Below are 16,364 nucleotides of genomic sequence, written 5' to 3'. Positions count from 1 at the left end.
TATTTGCACAAAAACTACTCAGCAGATGTATGGGAATAAAGAAATGTCAATTATTCAGTAAAGGTACCTGCTACGCCTAATTTTGCAGAGGGATATGGAAATAATTGAAAGGTTAAAAGGAAGGACAACAGATATATGGCAAAGCCATGAAAAGTATTTATTGCAAGACAGGAACTCACAGGTCTGATAAAGTTGCCCCTCATAAGCATGAAATTCTAGAACAGATATCCCACAGGAAGGTGACTGCAGGAAAGGACTTAATAGAGAGCATGAATGAATGAAATACTGTATTTCAAGGACTAAGGGAATGAAATCAGCCTCCTAGGACTGTTTGGTTCATTTCCAAACTATAAGACTCCTTTTTAGAAGAAAATGAATTTCCAGTCAGATGGACCAGAACAGATGATGATTTAGGGTAATGTTTGTTTTTTTCCCACGTGGTTGAACAATGAATCAAAGAAATTTACATTAATAGAAGCAGCTGGTGTGTGTTTTAGAAATGAGTAGATTATAAAACTTAACAACTTAATAAAGCCAGTTGGCTATGGGAGATGGGTATGCATATACAACATGATACCTCATGTGACTAAAATGCATGTTAAAAATTTCCGAGTTCTCTCTTTGTACTGATGTCAGGTAGTCAATATATGAAGAATGTCTGTTTGGGTTTTTTTCCTCAATAAACTGCATAATGCTGTAATTTGGGTAGTATGATACTGCAAAAGGAAATCTGTGTTTCTTCTCTGCTCTTGAAAAAACCCAACCCAGTAAACTCTGCTTCTTTTGCCCTATTTTCTTTTCACCTTGCATGCAGCTCATGAACCAGTACTCTCTTGCTTCATTAATGAAGTTTCACCTCAGTCCTTCTTTTTTCATCTCACACTCACACTGATGATAATTTCTGCTCCCCTGTCAGTGCTGCACAGGAATCACAGGTACTGCTGCTGAGTTGGGGATCACTGAAGCACAATGAGCTCCACACTGAGATCAAACCTTGTGGATCAACAGCACAGGCTCAAGATGCTATCACCTTGGGATACCAGAATTCAGGGAGGTCTGGTCTTTGATTTTAAGTGGACTAGGATGGTAAGCAAAGGGGACTTCTTACCATTTTAGCAATGCTATTTGACTGCCTCTGCTACGTGTTCTGATTGCTGTCACGGATTGCAGACTGTCAGTACTACATTCCCATTTCCCTTCCTGTCACTGATGCAAGTTTTTGGGCCACTGCCTAGAAGAGATCTCTATAACAGAGGTCCCTTCTGTCCTTTTTTCCCCTGACAGAATGAATATTCTCCAGTTCCATACACGGCTGTTTTCAAAGGAGAATGAAGAGTCCTTTCATAACCTTGAACTGAGGCATCTTCATCTTGGGGACAGAATTTCCTCAAACCTTCAATCTTTCAATAATTTGCAGTAGGAATTGATGCCACACTTCTTCCTTTAGGACAGAAAGGGCAGAAGTGGGCTCCCTTCCTTATTCAGTGGCTTCCATTATCCTCACTGAGGGTTTCCATTCCTCCACAGAAGGGACATAGTGCTCAGTAGTGAGGAGTAAACACAGAAAGGCTGATGTTGGAAGGAACTTCTGGACATCATCTTGTCCAAATGACCTGTTCAAACAGGGCTGCCCACAACAAGGACTGTGTTCACATTAATACCGCTTATGGATGAAGACTCCTCAACCTCCTGGGGCAACCTGTGCCAGGGCTGTCATTCTCACATTAAAAATTGTTCCCTCTTGTTCAAAAAAAACCTCCCATGTTTCAATTTGTGCCCATCAACACTGATCTTGTGACTGGGCCCCACTGAAAAGAGCCTGGCTCCACTATCTTTGCATTTTCCCTTTGGGTATTTGTAGACATTCGTGAGATCCCATTGAGCCTGCCCTTCTCTAAGCTGAACAGTCTCAGCTCTCTCAGCCTTTCCTCATAGGAGAGACGATCCAGCACCTTAACCATGGTCATGACCATTTGTTGGATTCTCTCCAGCATGTTCATGTCTGTCTGTACTGGAGCAGCCCAGTTCTGAACCCAGCACCCCAGCTGTGTCCTCACCAGTGCTGAGCAGAGGGGCAGGATGACCTCCCTCGACTTGTCGGAATTGCTTTGCCTAATGCAACCCAAGGCATCGTTCACCTTCTCTGCATCAAGGGCACACTGCTCGCTCGTGTCTGACCTGATGCCCACCAGGAGCCACAGTGGGTGGGACCCATGCACCCAATGCCAAACTGCATTCCGGTCGGTAGTCGCCCCTTCTGGATTGTTGCTCCCCAGCGGCCGGGCTCTGCCCCTCGCCTTGTTAAAGCCGCTCTCCCTGGGTGTCCCGGGTGCTCAGCGCGCCTGTGCCCGGCTGGAGGGGCAGCGGGAGCTGTGGAGACGCGCACCCAGCCGGGCTAGGGGAGCGGCCTGCGGGGCACGGCGAGGAGGGCGCAGGGAGGCTCAGGAGCAGCGTCCCGCCGGGCACGCCCGCTGCCGCCTCACCCACCGCTGCCTCTCCGTGCGGCGCCGTGCGCGGGACAGCGAGCGGCTCCCGGCGCTGCCCGGCCCGGCCCGGCCCGGCCCCGGCGCTGCCGCCGCCCGCGGGCGGGGGCGGAGGGCGGAGGGCGGGGGGAGGTCCGGGCGCGGAGCCGAGCGCCGCCAGCCCGGCTCGCCCCGCACACGCTCGCACTCCGCGCCGCCCGCCCATGGCTGACAGGAGCCTCATCGAGGGCGCCGAGCCCCTGCCGCGCCGGGAGGAGCCTCCCGAGTGGGGCTACGAGGAAGGTGAGGCGCGGGCGGCGACTCCGCCGGGGAGAAACTTTGTCCGCTGGCGGGGGAAGAGGAGGCGGTGTGGGGATTTCAGTGGCCGGGGCACGGCGGGGTTCGCTCCCGGCCGTCCCGAGGCGCTGGGAGCGGGGAAGCGCCGTCCCGTCCATCCCCGCCGGCGGCAGGGCAGCGCGGAGCCGCGGGCTCCGGCCGAGCAGCCCTTCCCGGCCGGGGACAGCGCCTGTGTGACCCGCAGCGCGGCGTGCCGGGTCCCCCTGACCGCTTTTCCCTTGTGCCTCAGGAGTGGAGTGGGGACTGATTTTCCCCGATGCTAACGGGGAGTACCAGTCGCCCATTAACTTGAACTCAAGAGAAGCTAAATACGACCCGTCGCTCCTGGAAGTGCGTTTGTCACCGAACTACGTGGTGTGTCGTGACTGCGAAGTGATCAACGACGGGCATTCCATTCAGATTGCCCTGAAGTCAAAATCAGGTATGCTGAAACATGACCTTGATTTTCCCGGCTAAAGCTTGTGTTGCCTGAAGAGTCACTGCACTCGTGTCCCGGAGTGTAGGAAAAGCAGCCTTCCCCAGCTGGGAGCAGTTGTGCCCATTCCGCATGGACTATGCCCGGTGAGAGTGTTGCTGTTGACTTTGGTAGGAAGAGGAGCAAGTGTTGCAATGGGAGTTGCAGATTTTGATGCCAGGCTGGATGGTCAGTGAGATTGCTTCAAAGCATATCCAAAACTTCCTCTTGTGGTGATGGTATCCAATCCACTGGCATTAACAGCTGTCTGCACTCAGAATATTGCTGAAACAGTGTAGTGCCAAACTGTTCTGTACAGCTGGCAAGATTTGTTCATGGTTCAAAGACCATGTAAGTTAAAAGTGCTTTCTCCCATTAACTTGAGTGGATTCTGAATGCTACCTACAGAATTGGACAGCTTAAGATAGATACACCAGTCATATGTACTCACGATATTGATGAGGACCAAGTAGGAGGCAGTCCTCATTTCCTAAAGGACGACATTTTTGGTGTCACTCATCAAATCCGATTTAGATGAAAATAATAATTCCAACAAAAGTGAAGCTGCAATATCTTATCCATACCTTTTGTCTGGGTAAACTGTTCTGAATGAAGGAGGCAAGAAAGTAGGGAGGAAAAAAAGTCCACTTTGCTTTCCAGCACTGCAGTAGTTCTTGCCATGTTTTTGGAAGAGCCTCCATGTTATTCCAACCAGTCTTAGCTAGTAACAGCCCTTTGGGGGCATTTAAACAGCTGGATATTGTCAAACCATGAGACATTCCAACTTCTGTTTCCTTCTGAGAACTCAGTAGTATTGGGAACTGCAGCTGTGCTAAGTGAGGGAGTCAGTTCAGTTTTACACAGTTTTTTAAAAAGGAAGGGTTAATAATAATAATCATCTTAATAATGATGCTTTGATTTATAATTTCATTTCTATGATATTTTGATGTGTTTTTGCAGCACAGAATGTTTCTTTCAATGGAATTTTGCAGATTTGCAATAAAAATGTTTTACTTCCAGTCAGTTTTACTGCCTTCATCAGAAGCAGAGCTCTTTTCCCAAGGGGTAAGGTTGTCCCTGAAGGATCAGGAATTCTTGAATTCTCCTGTGGAGGAAATAAGAGTGACCACAAGTGACCTCATAATTCATATGCCAAAATGCAAGTCCTTCCATGCTACCTTTCCCAAGGGCAGTTCCTAACTTAGTGGTGATTAATAAGATGGAACCAACACACCTGAATGCCTTTGCAAAACCATTAAGAGAATTAGAAAAAAGGAAAGACTTCTTTTACACTTGAATGCAATGTGATGCCAGACAGATGAGTCTTGAATTATAAGAAAATGTGAAATAGAGAAAAAGTTTATGACTGAAGTATGGATTTATGATTTAGGAACTCTTGGTTTAGTTTCAGCTTTTTCTTAAATTTAATATTACGTAATTTGCCATTTTCCCTTTGTAAACTGGCAATAATTTGGGAGGGAGAGGACAACATTTATTAAACCTACCAAGAGGAGAAAAGCGTTAATAAGTTGTGATTGAACCTGGCCTAGCATACTGGCCATTTTTCAGGGATTGCAGAAACTCCTGCAGTTTCTTTTCCTCACAGGAGATCTCTGATGACAAATCCATTTGGCCAATTATTTTGTTGAGAACTATTGAGCACTGGATACTTTTGAAGCTCTGTCCAATTAATGTGCAAGAGATCCTCATCTGCTGTAATGTTAGCAAAGAAAAAGTTCTTTGTGGAAAAAAGTAAACTGAGTAAGATACATATTAAAAATAAATTTGTCATTACTTGTGAATGTTTTTATCCTTAAATTCAAGACACGCAGTCCATATGGAGTTCCCAAATCTTTCTTATTATTTAATTGCAAACATTTTCACAGCTGCTTTCATTTTGATAGTGGAATATGTGTTGTGCGTTAGATGGAAGAACCATGACCAAATATGAAATAGTTTTATCATGGGATCCATCTTTTAACTGAAGCCTTGGAAATAAACTCTTCGAAGCTCTTCGAGATCCTGAACTACATAATATAGAGAACATTTGTTCTAGTTACAGTTTTTCTCAGAGCAATGTTTTAAAACAGAAAAAATACTCAATTTTCCTAATTGAGATGATGATGATGATTACATTGTCCTAATTAAGCACTAATTGAGTATCATTATTCTTTTTGTTTGTCCAGATTTCTTAAATACTTCAATTGGTTGTTTCCTCGAGTGTTCACTGGATTTGTAGATTTTCCCTCTAGGGGATATAGCTATAGACAGAATATAGATAAAGCAAGGTTAAGGAGCAAATCTGAATCTCTAACTATATTTAGGACATTTCATTTTAGAAATAGCTGTTAGATAAGTTGTGAAGAATTATTAAAGGAGCATTAACTGGAATATCTGACTTTTTTTTCCTCCAGCTTGGGAAAAACATAATTGATCTGTTTTCTTTCATTTTTTTACAGTTTCATACCTTTGGTTTTGTGTTTGTACAATTGTAATATGATTCAGTTGCTAACTTATGTTTTAGTATTACACCACGTCTTATGCTTCAAGCTCAGATGGTATAGTTTGTGTGTCAAAATAGCTATATATTATGGAACTAATTCCCTAAGGCTATATTTCATGCAGTTAAATAATCCTTATCAATTATCAGAGATTGTAAAAGATTAATTTCAAGGCTATGAAATGTAAGCTAGAATTTAATGGGTTCTGGGGAAGACTGTGAATGCCCTTAAAGAAAACTCAGCCCTGCCTAGAAGCCAATATTCAATGATTTTAGTGGGAAGTTACCTCCAGCTTGTGGTGTAATATTTGATCTAAAGCAGATTCAGAAATCCCTGGGCAAAATGTTTCCATTGATTAATTCCATAGCAGGTTGGGCCTCACAATTGCTTGCTTTTACTACTTCTGGTGGAAGTCTCTATTAGTGCCAAAGTACTGAGCAGCTGTATACATTTTTTTGTGCATGTGTTGTGATTGTGGACAGACGCTTTTAAGAAATTCCAGATGTTTAAAAAACTGAATTAAGAAAAACCCATGGCTTCCTAGAAGCTGTTTTTAAGTAAATGAGGTATGCTGGTTTTGCTCCAGTGTGTAGGTTTGAGTATATTTTGGTGTGGAGGTGTTCAGTATGTCAGAAGCCTGGCAGGTGGTATATGAGTGAGCGCCTTTACCCAGCAAAATATTTGCTATCTAAATTTTTCTGTCCATTTTTCTGACCCATAGTAAATATAGGTGATGAAAATTAAACATTTGGACAACTTGGAGGTTACTTCCCAGTTCAGTTCAGAACCTCTGCCATCTGTTTGGAGCGCACAGTTAATGTCTTGATAAGACAAATAAACATTCCCTCTTCTGACTGGTAGAGGTACAATGCTTTTATTTGGAGTTCTGCATCATAAAACAAAGAGTTCAGTATGACAGCAGTTTTACTGTTTTTCATAACTGCCTCAATTCATGTTCTGTACCTGCAAGGTTCTTCAGAAGTAAAGGTGACAAGTCTGTCAACTTGACTGTTCTCCTCTCTGGTGCCACTTCTATATATAATAATATAGAGGATTGCCACAGACTCCTTGTTGTATTTGGAGAATATATTCAGTGGCTTGTCTGCTTTGAAAGGCAAGTTCTTTACCACTTATCTTCTTTCCCAGTGTTAATAGGGGGGCCATTACCTCGGGGACACGAGTTTGAACTGCACGATGTTCGGTTTCACTGGGGGAGAGAAAACCAGCGTGGTTCTGAGCACACAGTTAATTTTAAGGCCTTTCCCATGGAGGTAAGAGTGCTCTGCATTGTATAACACCTGTGAAATGCAACAGATTTTATTTCATTGCCTGAATTCTTGGTAGCCCGAAAGCGACTTCTTTTAGCTCTGCATGCTTTATATTTCAACCACAAAGCTGTCTTCCTGGGGTGTGCTTTAGTGCAGGTAAATTAGGATATGCATCTGGAATAGAATGCCTCCAGCACTCATCACACTGTATGATTAATTGGTCGTAAAGTTAACTTGCAGAATTATTAACTTCTTTCTTATTAGTGTTCTAACAAGATCTGCCATTTCAACACTTCCTGTGTCACCTTGACTAATAGCTATAGATGGGGAGAACTAGCCACTGGAAATATTTCCATGGTGAGTAATAACAATTGAGGTTGATTTGGAGTAAGTGTAGAGCAATTTGTTTTTGAAACAGCTTTACATACTTGAAAATTGAAGATTATGTGATAGTCCTCTGTATGTTCTCCAAGATCTGAAAACATACATGATTTTGAAATAAAAGCAAAGTGATAATGCAGTCTTAAAAAATTCAGCTCCTCATGGGGTTCGTGTCATAGGCAACACAAAATGCTTGGTCCTGTTTCTCCTGCCCTTCAGCAGTGGTTTGTTTTCACTTCCCACTGTACCATTGCTTACATCTGTCAAGGAATGGCTTGGAGTATTCCTTAGCCCCTGGGCTGCAAGACTACTTTTAAAATATACCATCCCTGATGTTTGGTGACTTCAGTTTTGTATCTTTTATATTTTATTTCATTTGTTGTGCACTATTTGTTTTAAAGAAACTCAAGGTTTTATGGAATTCTTTATTTATTTTTGCCTTATTTATCTATCATAATCCCTCATGAGTCTGAAACTGTTTCTTTTATTCACTGTGCTCAGTGCTAGGAAATTTATTATTGTAGTGTTCATGAGTGCCTGGCTACTGGAATAGAACTGTCTTATGGAAAAGAATGTTAAGATATTAAAGAATATTGAAGGACCTACTGCAGAAATAAGTGTAAAAATCCTTTGAACTTACATCATCCATCTAGTTTTTAGGGTTGTTCAAATATTTCTTCAAGAGTTGTGGGTCAGGTTCTGGTCTCTGCCTTTTGCTATGTTGCACTGGTCTATCACAACCTGCCATATATAAACTTAGTCATTTGGAGTTTTCATTTTGAATTGAGTCAGATCATAGAATCACTTATGTTGGAGAAGGCCTTTATGATCAACAAGTCCAGTCATAAATCAGTACTGCCAAAGTCCTCCCCTAAACCACGTCCCTAAGTACCACATCTACGTGGAGGTCTCCTCTGCAGGTTGATTCCAGGCAGGTCTTGGAAATGCAAAATTGTTTGAATGGATAAGACTCATCAACCAAAGGGAAAACAAGGCAATGACTTCTGCATCCTGATTACCTGGCACAATAGATCCAATGTGATTTATATGGGCAGTAAGACCTTCAGGATACTGCAGTGTTCCCCTGAGGCAGGAAGCAGCCAATTCATTATGAAATGGCTCTGCTTAGTGCTTTTCTTCAAGGCTGGTCCAGTGTTGTGGTGATTGAGAAATACTCATATGAACTGTGCTGAGAGCTGTTCTTGGGAATCTATTAGGATTTCCTGTCTCTTTGTTAATTAAAGATCACTTGCAAACAGTCTTGGTGGTATGTGGGAACAGTCTATCGATAATCTGCAGAAAACCTAAAATTATCTACTCCAGATCAATCCAGAGAAAATATGCTTGACCCAGAGATACAAAATAACAAACTTAATAAGTCATGAAGGGATTTCATTCTTCACCTACTTTAAAAGCAGTGCAGCAGCTGCACAAACAGAGTTCTGGCACAGTTGAAGAACATCACCTGGAGGTGAGCAAGCCACTGTTTTTCTGTTTCCTGCATCTAAGCAGCTTTCAATTAAACTCTAACTTCCAAGAAATAATTACTGATGCAGAAATTCTCTAGCAGAAAAAAGTCTGACCCCTAATACCCTTTAAGTACAGTGTGAATGTTTCATTTTGGAAACAGATAAACTTCTTATGGGAGAAGATGGTCAGTTCATCATTTTCTGCCTTAAGGTGCAAGAAAGTACAGAGCAGGTTTTTTTGACAGATGAGCTGCATTTCCTTCTGCTATATGCACAAAGAGCTGTTATATTAATTCCCTCTCAAATTGTCCAAGTCAAATATTATACTTGAGCAATAATAAAATGGGTGCTTGTGGCCACTGTAATGTTTAGGTAGCACACTTGGGACTTCAGAATGGAAGATTTGCTGTTTGCATTCCAGGCATAGCCTTGTCTTTTTTTTTTTTTAACAATAGCTCAGTAGCTTTGATCATGGACCAGGAAATCTTATTTTCTTAGCTTTTCACATTGGCATTGGTTTATACAGTTGTTGGAAATCATTAAATTCTGAATGTATATTTGTCTTGATTTCCACTGGGTTTCACAGATTGACAGAATATCCTGTCTTGGAAGGGGCCCGCATGGATCATCCCGTCCAGCTCTTTAGTAAATGGCCCATGTGGGGATTGATCCCACAATCTTGGTGTTATAAGTACCATGCTCTGATCAGCTGAACTGAGTTTGCTGGTTACTGAGCACAAGCAGCAATTGATGCCTATTTTGGCTACATCCAAGCAATCTGCTGTGGTTTATGCTTTTGTACAAAATAAGCTGGCAGTTGCTTAAGCTGGCACAGTGCATCAGTGCCTGCCTAGGAATATGTTGCACACCAAGTGCATGAGTTTGGGTCTTTTTCTAGTGTGAGTAATCTAGTAGATCATCTTCCTAAGGAACTAGAAATTATTTCCATGGAAAATGATAGGGATTCTCTTCTCTTTGTGAGAGGAAAACAAGGACATCAGAGGTAATATGAAAATGGAAGTGCTTGGTTTAAGTGGCTACATTAACAACACAACAGGTTGGCCTAGATTATGCACTCTACTACTGTATTTTAAAACCTGAACTGAGCAGTTCTAAAAAAAATCAGCTTTAATTTGACGAGATCGGAGATGCCTATATGAGACTAAGTATTGACTGGAGTAGTAGTCTGGGTTTTTTTAGGGCTGAAGTGTATACAGCTTTATTTTATTACATGGGACACAATAGTTGTGAAACAGCTTCAGATTACCATGTAATGACCTTTGTAAAAGATTTTAAAAAAGAGTGTAATTTTTCAAATTTGGAAGGCTAATCTTCAATTACTTCCTTAGTCTCCTCATCTTTGGTACCATAATTTCTATAAAAGAAGTTAGGCAATATCCTGTATTAGTTGGGTAATATCCCATGTTTCTCAGTGCAAAAATCCATTACTTCTTACTACACAGCCAGGGCCTTTGCATGTAGTTAGGATATATAGTTTCATGGTGAAGTTGGGTAGATTACAAAGCTTGTGTAACCTCTGGAACAGCTTCTTGAGCTAATACATATTGTCCAAAAATGTTGCTCATGTGGCTTGGATGCTGAGTTCTTTTTTTGTTATATTCTTATATAAGGTTCAGTGAAGATGTGTTTTCCGCCTTCCTTGACTGAAGAAACCAGAATGTAGACAGTGATTTGACAGTGTTTTCATTTTCGCTGAAAAATCTGTGTTTGCAATAAGTCAGGAAAGCAGAACAAAACAAAAATATTTCTCAAAAGTAAATATGGTAATGCCTCTTAAACCAAGGAAGAGCAGAGGTTGCATGTACCAATACTCCTCCCTTTTTTCATGAAAAAAAGAGCATGAAGACTGCTCTTGCCCTTTGGGCAAGAATCAGAAGGAAACATTTGTGCAACTTTCTCTAGAAATTCTTCTCACCAACTACTTCTACTTCATGTAAAAGAGTGCTACTTTGCCTTTTTGCCAAAGATGTGTTGCCATGACATATGCTACATGTTTAATAAGGGTCCTAACACTGAGAGACTGTTTCATGCTAGCAAATGGAACAGGATACCAAATATCTGTGCCTTACAGTACAAATTTCCACAAAGCAGTGAAATCCACATTTACACATGTGATTTACCTGAAGCTGATAGACGTGTAGGAAGGAAAGGAACTATTTGGCATCTTTATTCCTCTCCTTGATGCCAAGAGTGTGGGTTGGGGAAGGAGGAAAAGCAAACTAATGAAACTGACTTTTTCCCTTACCTCTGATGTATAACAGGGAGATAGAAGAGGACAGGAATTGTAAATTGCTGCTATTTATTTTTTGTTAACAAAGTGAAATGGGAACAGCTAAAAATGAGTTCCCATTGTATCTGATCTCTGTATAAACACAGCATAATATAGTGCCAGGCTGAATGAATTTACAGTCAAAAAAGAAATTAAATCCAGCAGAGGAAAGTAAATCACATGATAACATCAATGCAGGTTTATGGGGAAAAAAATGTTTTCACTACTTCTGAAATGAAGGGAAACAGGGAAAAATATAAGGGGGCCTGAAAGTTGTCTCTTCCTCTTAGTTAGCCAAATGGTGGTGTGACCAAAGGCACAAACTGACCATAAAGGCACAGTTGTTTCCAGGTTCCTGTTGTGAAATAAAACTGTATCAGGGAAAATAAAAAGGTTCCTTTCATCACTTGCAATATAACTAGGATAATTCCCTGTAATCCATCCTCTTTAAAATGTAGGATTACATTAGCTGCGAACCATGTGAAAGCTCTCAGTAGAAGTGGGTTGGCAGAAAATAATTTAAAAAATGTTTCCAAGGTGTGCAGGAAGATTAAAAACTATTATTGTCCGTCCTACATTTTTTGAGTAGAACAGAAGAAAATACAGTTGCTGCAAGGACCAAAATCAGTTCTGGACAGGAATAAAAACTATTCCTGTCTGTTGGGTAACAAAATGCAAATAATTAATTCTGTAGACCCTTCCAGAGTAACTGAAGTACCTGCTGCAATGAAGGTAACAGTGCAAAACACATATCTTACCCTCGATTTGATTTAAACCATGATGCTTTCCTTTGTTAACAAGAAATGGTGCCTGAAGTACTCATCTAACACAGTTAAAGCTTTAGGGCTTCAGGTGAGGCTGTTAGCATTACACTTACCTATTAAAGTCTTTGCTGTCTTCACTGTGGGATTTTCTCTGTGCCTAGCTCTGAAATCAGATATCTGCACACAGTGCATACTCTTTCTGGCATTTCTGGAGACAAAGTATCATGCTTTCAACACAGAAATTTATTTTTTGCCAACTTGTAATATTCTTTGCCAAGGCTATTTGACCTTGCTGTCTCTTTTAATCATTTTCCTATTACCTTATCTGGACTAAAAAATAAACCAGAGTATTTTTAATTTTAATAGAAGGCCTGGGAAACAGTGTGCTTGCTAGTGTGTCTCTCCCTCTTTATTTAGAGACTGACAAGCTGCAGAAGGACTGGGTAGGTATGAATGGCAAGCAGAATTCAAACCATGATGACAGTAGTTTCTTTATTACGACTATGATCCAAGTAATAAACTTTAAAAGATAAACCAAGGAGTAAATCCTGTTGCCTTAGTTGGTTGCATTGATTACCTGCTTGTGAAAAAAATAATTAATTCCACTCATACTGGCAGCACAAGACCTTTGAACAAAGGATATCTACGAATTTAACAGGAGGCAAAAAGAACAGATTCCAGAAGAGTTTATGTAGCATCATGCTGAGGTCTGGACCTCTGCTCAGACACGGTCCAAGTTTTCTGGTGGAATATTAACTTGTTACTAATAGTCTTGGATTCTCTTCTAAATTTTGGAATGATTGCAGGTGAACACTCTTAGCTGTGATTAAACACAGTGTGCCTTATAAGGAAATGATGACATTTGTGTAATAGCTGATATCCTTGTCAGGTTATGAGTAAGACTAGTAATTGTTTAAAGTAGATATTTTCATTGGACAGTATCTAATTTTTGAGGATAGAATTGTGGAAAAAATACAGGAAAATTGTGCCAATATTTAAACAGATGTTTTCAGTTTTGTTTTCTAAATCTCAGTGATTTCTACAAAAGAAATTTTTTACATGTTGTGTAGGTGCCATTTAGGAACTGTATCAGTAATACTTAGATTTCCACAGCACTCCATGGGCAAAATTGGTCCTAGGAGAAATTCCAGAACTGTCAGTGAATTATGTTATGTGGAATTCTAGTCCCAAATGTGCAGGTGTTTAAGTATTTTTCTGCTTTTTGATATGTATCATACATTCTGCAATCCCCTAATTGATGTGACTTCTCTTTGGATTTTTTGTGGTGGACGATGCTGTGAGGTCTTGGTCTCCTCCCAATGTACAGGGAAACATGAAACAGCAACGAGATAAAGAAAAAATTACCATCATTGTAAAAGCACACATGAGCAGCTTATGACTCCTGAGATTGCTAGTGCTTTAAGTTCTTTCAGTGTTAGGTTTTTATTGTTGTTGAGGGTTAATTTGACCTAAGTAGGCACATGCAGTCTCTGGAGTATACTTTGGTTTTGGGTAATTTGCCAATATGGGCTTCAACTGGCCCTTGCTTTGCTGACTCACATATAGTTTAAATTTTTCAGGAATGTACCTGTGTGCTTTCTAATGTGAATTCCTGAAAACAGGTGCAAAAATAGGCTGATGTACTTGCACAAATGTGCTTTTATCTTGTGTAACACCTGAAAAAAAATTAAGTTAAGCCCTGTGGAAAAAGGTACACAACTTTAGAGGCAGCAAAATATGCTACCCTTTTGTGCAAAATCTACAATATATTTATTGGGTTGTGGAAAATGTATGAGCTGCCAGACACCAGGTCAAAGAGTAGTGGTATTTTTCGTGTTTATTGAAGCCTCTTTATCTTTTTGTCTGTTTTTTAAGAGTCATTTGAGTTTTGTGTGGAGAAGCTCTGTAGCCCATATGCACCTAAACCAGTTTTGAGGCGGCAACTGCAATCATCTATGATTAATAACTTCTACTGGGATGGAGGATTTCAGTATTCATTGAAGAAATAAATAGTTCAAACTAAAAATGACTGAGCAGAACAGGACAAACTAACAGGAAAAAAATTTGCACGGGGAGAAAAGCTGGGTAAAGGAAAAGAGAATGAGAAGAAAACGAGGAGCAGCTGAAGAGAGAGCTCCCCATTCCATCTAATCTCAGTCTGTTAGTCTCAGTTTAGTTCTGCCAGAAGCCGCAGGCAGTCTTTGTGTTTTGCCTGCATCAAATTTTCTTGCAGCCCTGCTGGGCTAAGTTGAGATGTTCAGTTGCAGCCTGTTTGGTGGCACTGCATCCTTGTGGAGGCAGGAGTGTAACCTTGGACAGAAGAGCTGTTAGCATCCCCTGTCTGTGGTGGCCACAGTACAGCCTCTGACACTTTTAAAAATATGGAATTCTTTTCCATTGCTTGAGCAGATTTACAGCTTTGCCTTCTCCTTAACTTGACTTTCTTACACAAGTGTCTTGCTGACAGTGCTTGGATTCATGGATATAGAGGCTGCTGTCAGACAACCCTTATAGAAAACTGTTCCCCAGCTCTAACAGAATGGCTACTTATGGAGCTGCTGTGGGAGAAGACATTCTGTAGTCTCTTAGCAGATGGGACTTCTGAAGAGGATTTAAACTTAGTTTGGAGCTCAAGATTGCTGCTCAGGTCTTTGCCTTTTTTCTTGGCTGTGTGCCCTTGCTGTGATTTCCTTCAGTTGTACATAATTTTCTAATTTCTGCCATGATCCTTGCTGGCACTCTGCATGTATTTTGCTTCAGTTTCCTGCTGCCTCGGTTTTTCTGTTTGGTTTTCCTTGGCACTTTGCCCTAACCACTAAGGCCTAACTGTTTTACTATCTAAAACTTATCACTTGTTGAAGAAGGGGAAAGGAGATTCCTTATTTTGTTGTCTTCCATGCTGCATGCTTGAGTCAGGACCAGTTCCAAGACAGGCCCCAATGCATAAGCAAATACTCTAAAAATCAGAAGTAATAGCTTTTTGATGCTAGCCCCAAATTTTGTGTTATTTGTGCTAATGGTGCATTCATGGCTCTCAAGAGGTAAACGATGAACCTCTGAAAACCTTAGGAGACTTCCAGAAGTATTTGCTGTTGTGCCTGGTTACATCATGAGCACAAATAATATAATCCTTAAAACATCAGTGAGATGAGTTCTATTGCCAAGGAACTGGTAGGAAACAAATTCAAAGGGATTAAATTGTTTTGCCATGGTCACACATGATGTCTTTTGTAGAAGTGGGGGAGAACTGACTTATGATTCGTAGATGCTTGGATTCTAGTAAGGGTTTCAGACACTGTAGTGTTGGAGTAGCCAACTTGGGTTGTAAATCCTGTTTCAGTAATTTAACCACAGGGCTATCTGTGGATGCCCTAGTCCATAGGCCACACTGTTATTAATGAGATACTAGTAATTCCTCACTTTTTACTGTCCCAGCATTAAGCCACATAATGAGCTGAATGGGGAAGCAGCTAAAGTGTAGCAAAATTTATGGAGTTCATGGAGCTATGGAAGAGAAAATTATAGCATGCTATTACACAATTTTCAAACTTGAAATTCAAGAGAAAACTGTTGGAGAAGCATAACAAAGTTTATTATTTTAAAGGAAGCTTAGCCAACATTACAGGAAAACAAAAACCTGCCTGAGTTTCCTAGTGGAGTGTATTATGGAAGAACAACTGCTCCCTGGATAACAGTCAAGCTTATGACTTAAGAAGATAATATGCAGCTGCAGATTCTCATATCTTAAGACAGACCATTACCTTTGAAACACAGAGAACTGTGGGATACAAATCAGTTATTAACAAAACGTGGCAAATTAACAGGGAAGGAGGGTTTTCCATTCTGCCTTCATGAGAGAATCTACCACTGAAAATTAAATTGGTGATTTAAAACCTTCCACATATGAACAGTCTGGTTTTAAATCCAAGACAATAGATTGCAGACAACACTTTGGAACTGAATGTGCTTTTATTAAATGCTTAGTCATATAAATAACACTTCCAGAATTAAATGCTTAACCTATAACTTTTTGTGTTTTCTGTCTTCTTGATATTGCTAGTCTGTAATGTAATCAACTGTCCATCAAGGTCCAGTCTTTTTTCCAAGCTTCACCCTGTCTAACTGTGGAGCTATAAAAGCACATGCAGACATGCACATGCACCCTTCCAGACTGGTAAGAACCCAGAGTGAAGGTAGGCTGGAGAATCTTGCAGTAAAACCCGTGTTTTTTTCCTTCCTGGCTTTCATATTTCAAAGGAAGGAAAAAGAAAGGCTTGAAAGTATATTTGTTTCTGTTAGCATAGGTAAAGGCAGACCCAGGGCACTTCAGCCTGCATGTTTGCTGGGGCCAAACATAGTAGGGAACAATAAGCTGCTCTGTGGTGTTCCTTGCTTTGCACACTGAGCAGAAACTTGGC

General features: G+C 40.9%; 1 protein-coding gene across 1 annotated transcript in view; it reads left to right on the top strand.

The window, feature by feature from the left end:
* The first annotated feature begins 2,609 nt into the window (after positions 1-2,609).
* Positions 2,610-16,364, top strand: part of CA8 (carbonic anhydrase 8) — a 49,262-nt gene continuing 35,507 nt past the window's right edge. The window contains exons 1-3 of the mRNA XM_064706136.1: positions 2,610-2,765; positions 3,049-3,240; positions 6,921-7,045. Coding sequence (XP_064562206.1) covers positions 2,687-2,765; positions 3,049-3,240; positions 6,921-7,045 — 396 coding nt within the window. The 5' untranslated portion in view covers positions 2,610-2,686. The remainder of the gene's footprint in view (positions 2,766-3,048; positions 3,241-6,920; positions 7,046-16,364) is intronic.

This window comes from Zonotrichia leucophrys, chromosome 2 (genome assembly GCF_028769735.1).
Source record: "Zonotrichia leucophrys gambelii isolate GWCS_2022_RI chromosome 2, RI_Zleu_2.0, whole genome shotgun sequence".
Lineage (NCBI taxonomy): Eukaryota > Metazoa > Chordata > Aves > Passeriformes > Passerellidae > Zonotrichia > Zonotrichia leucophrys.
Note: the sequence above shows the minus strand (reverse complement) of the source record. Positions and strands in the feature narration are given on the sequence as shown.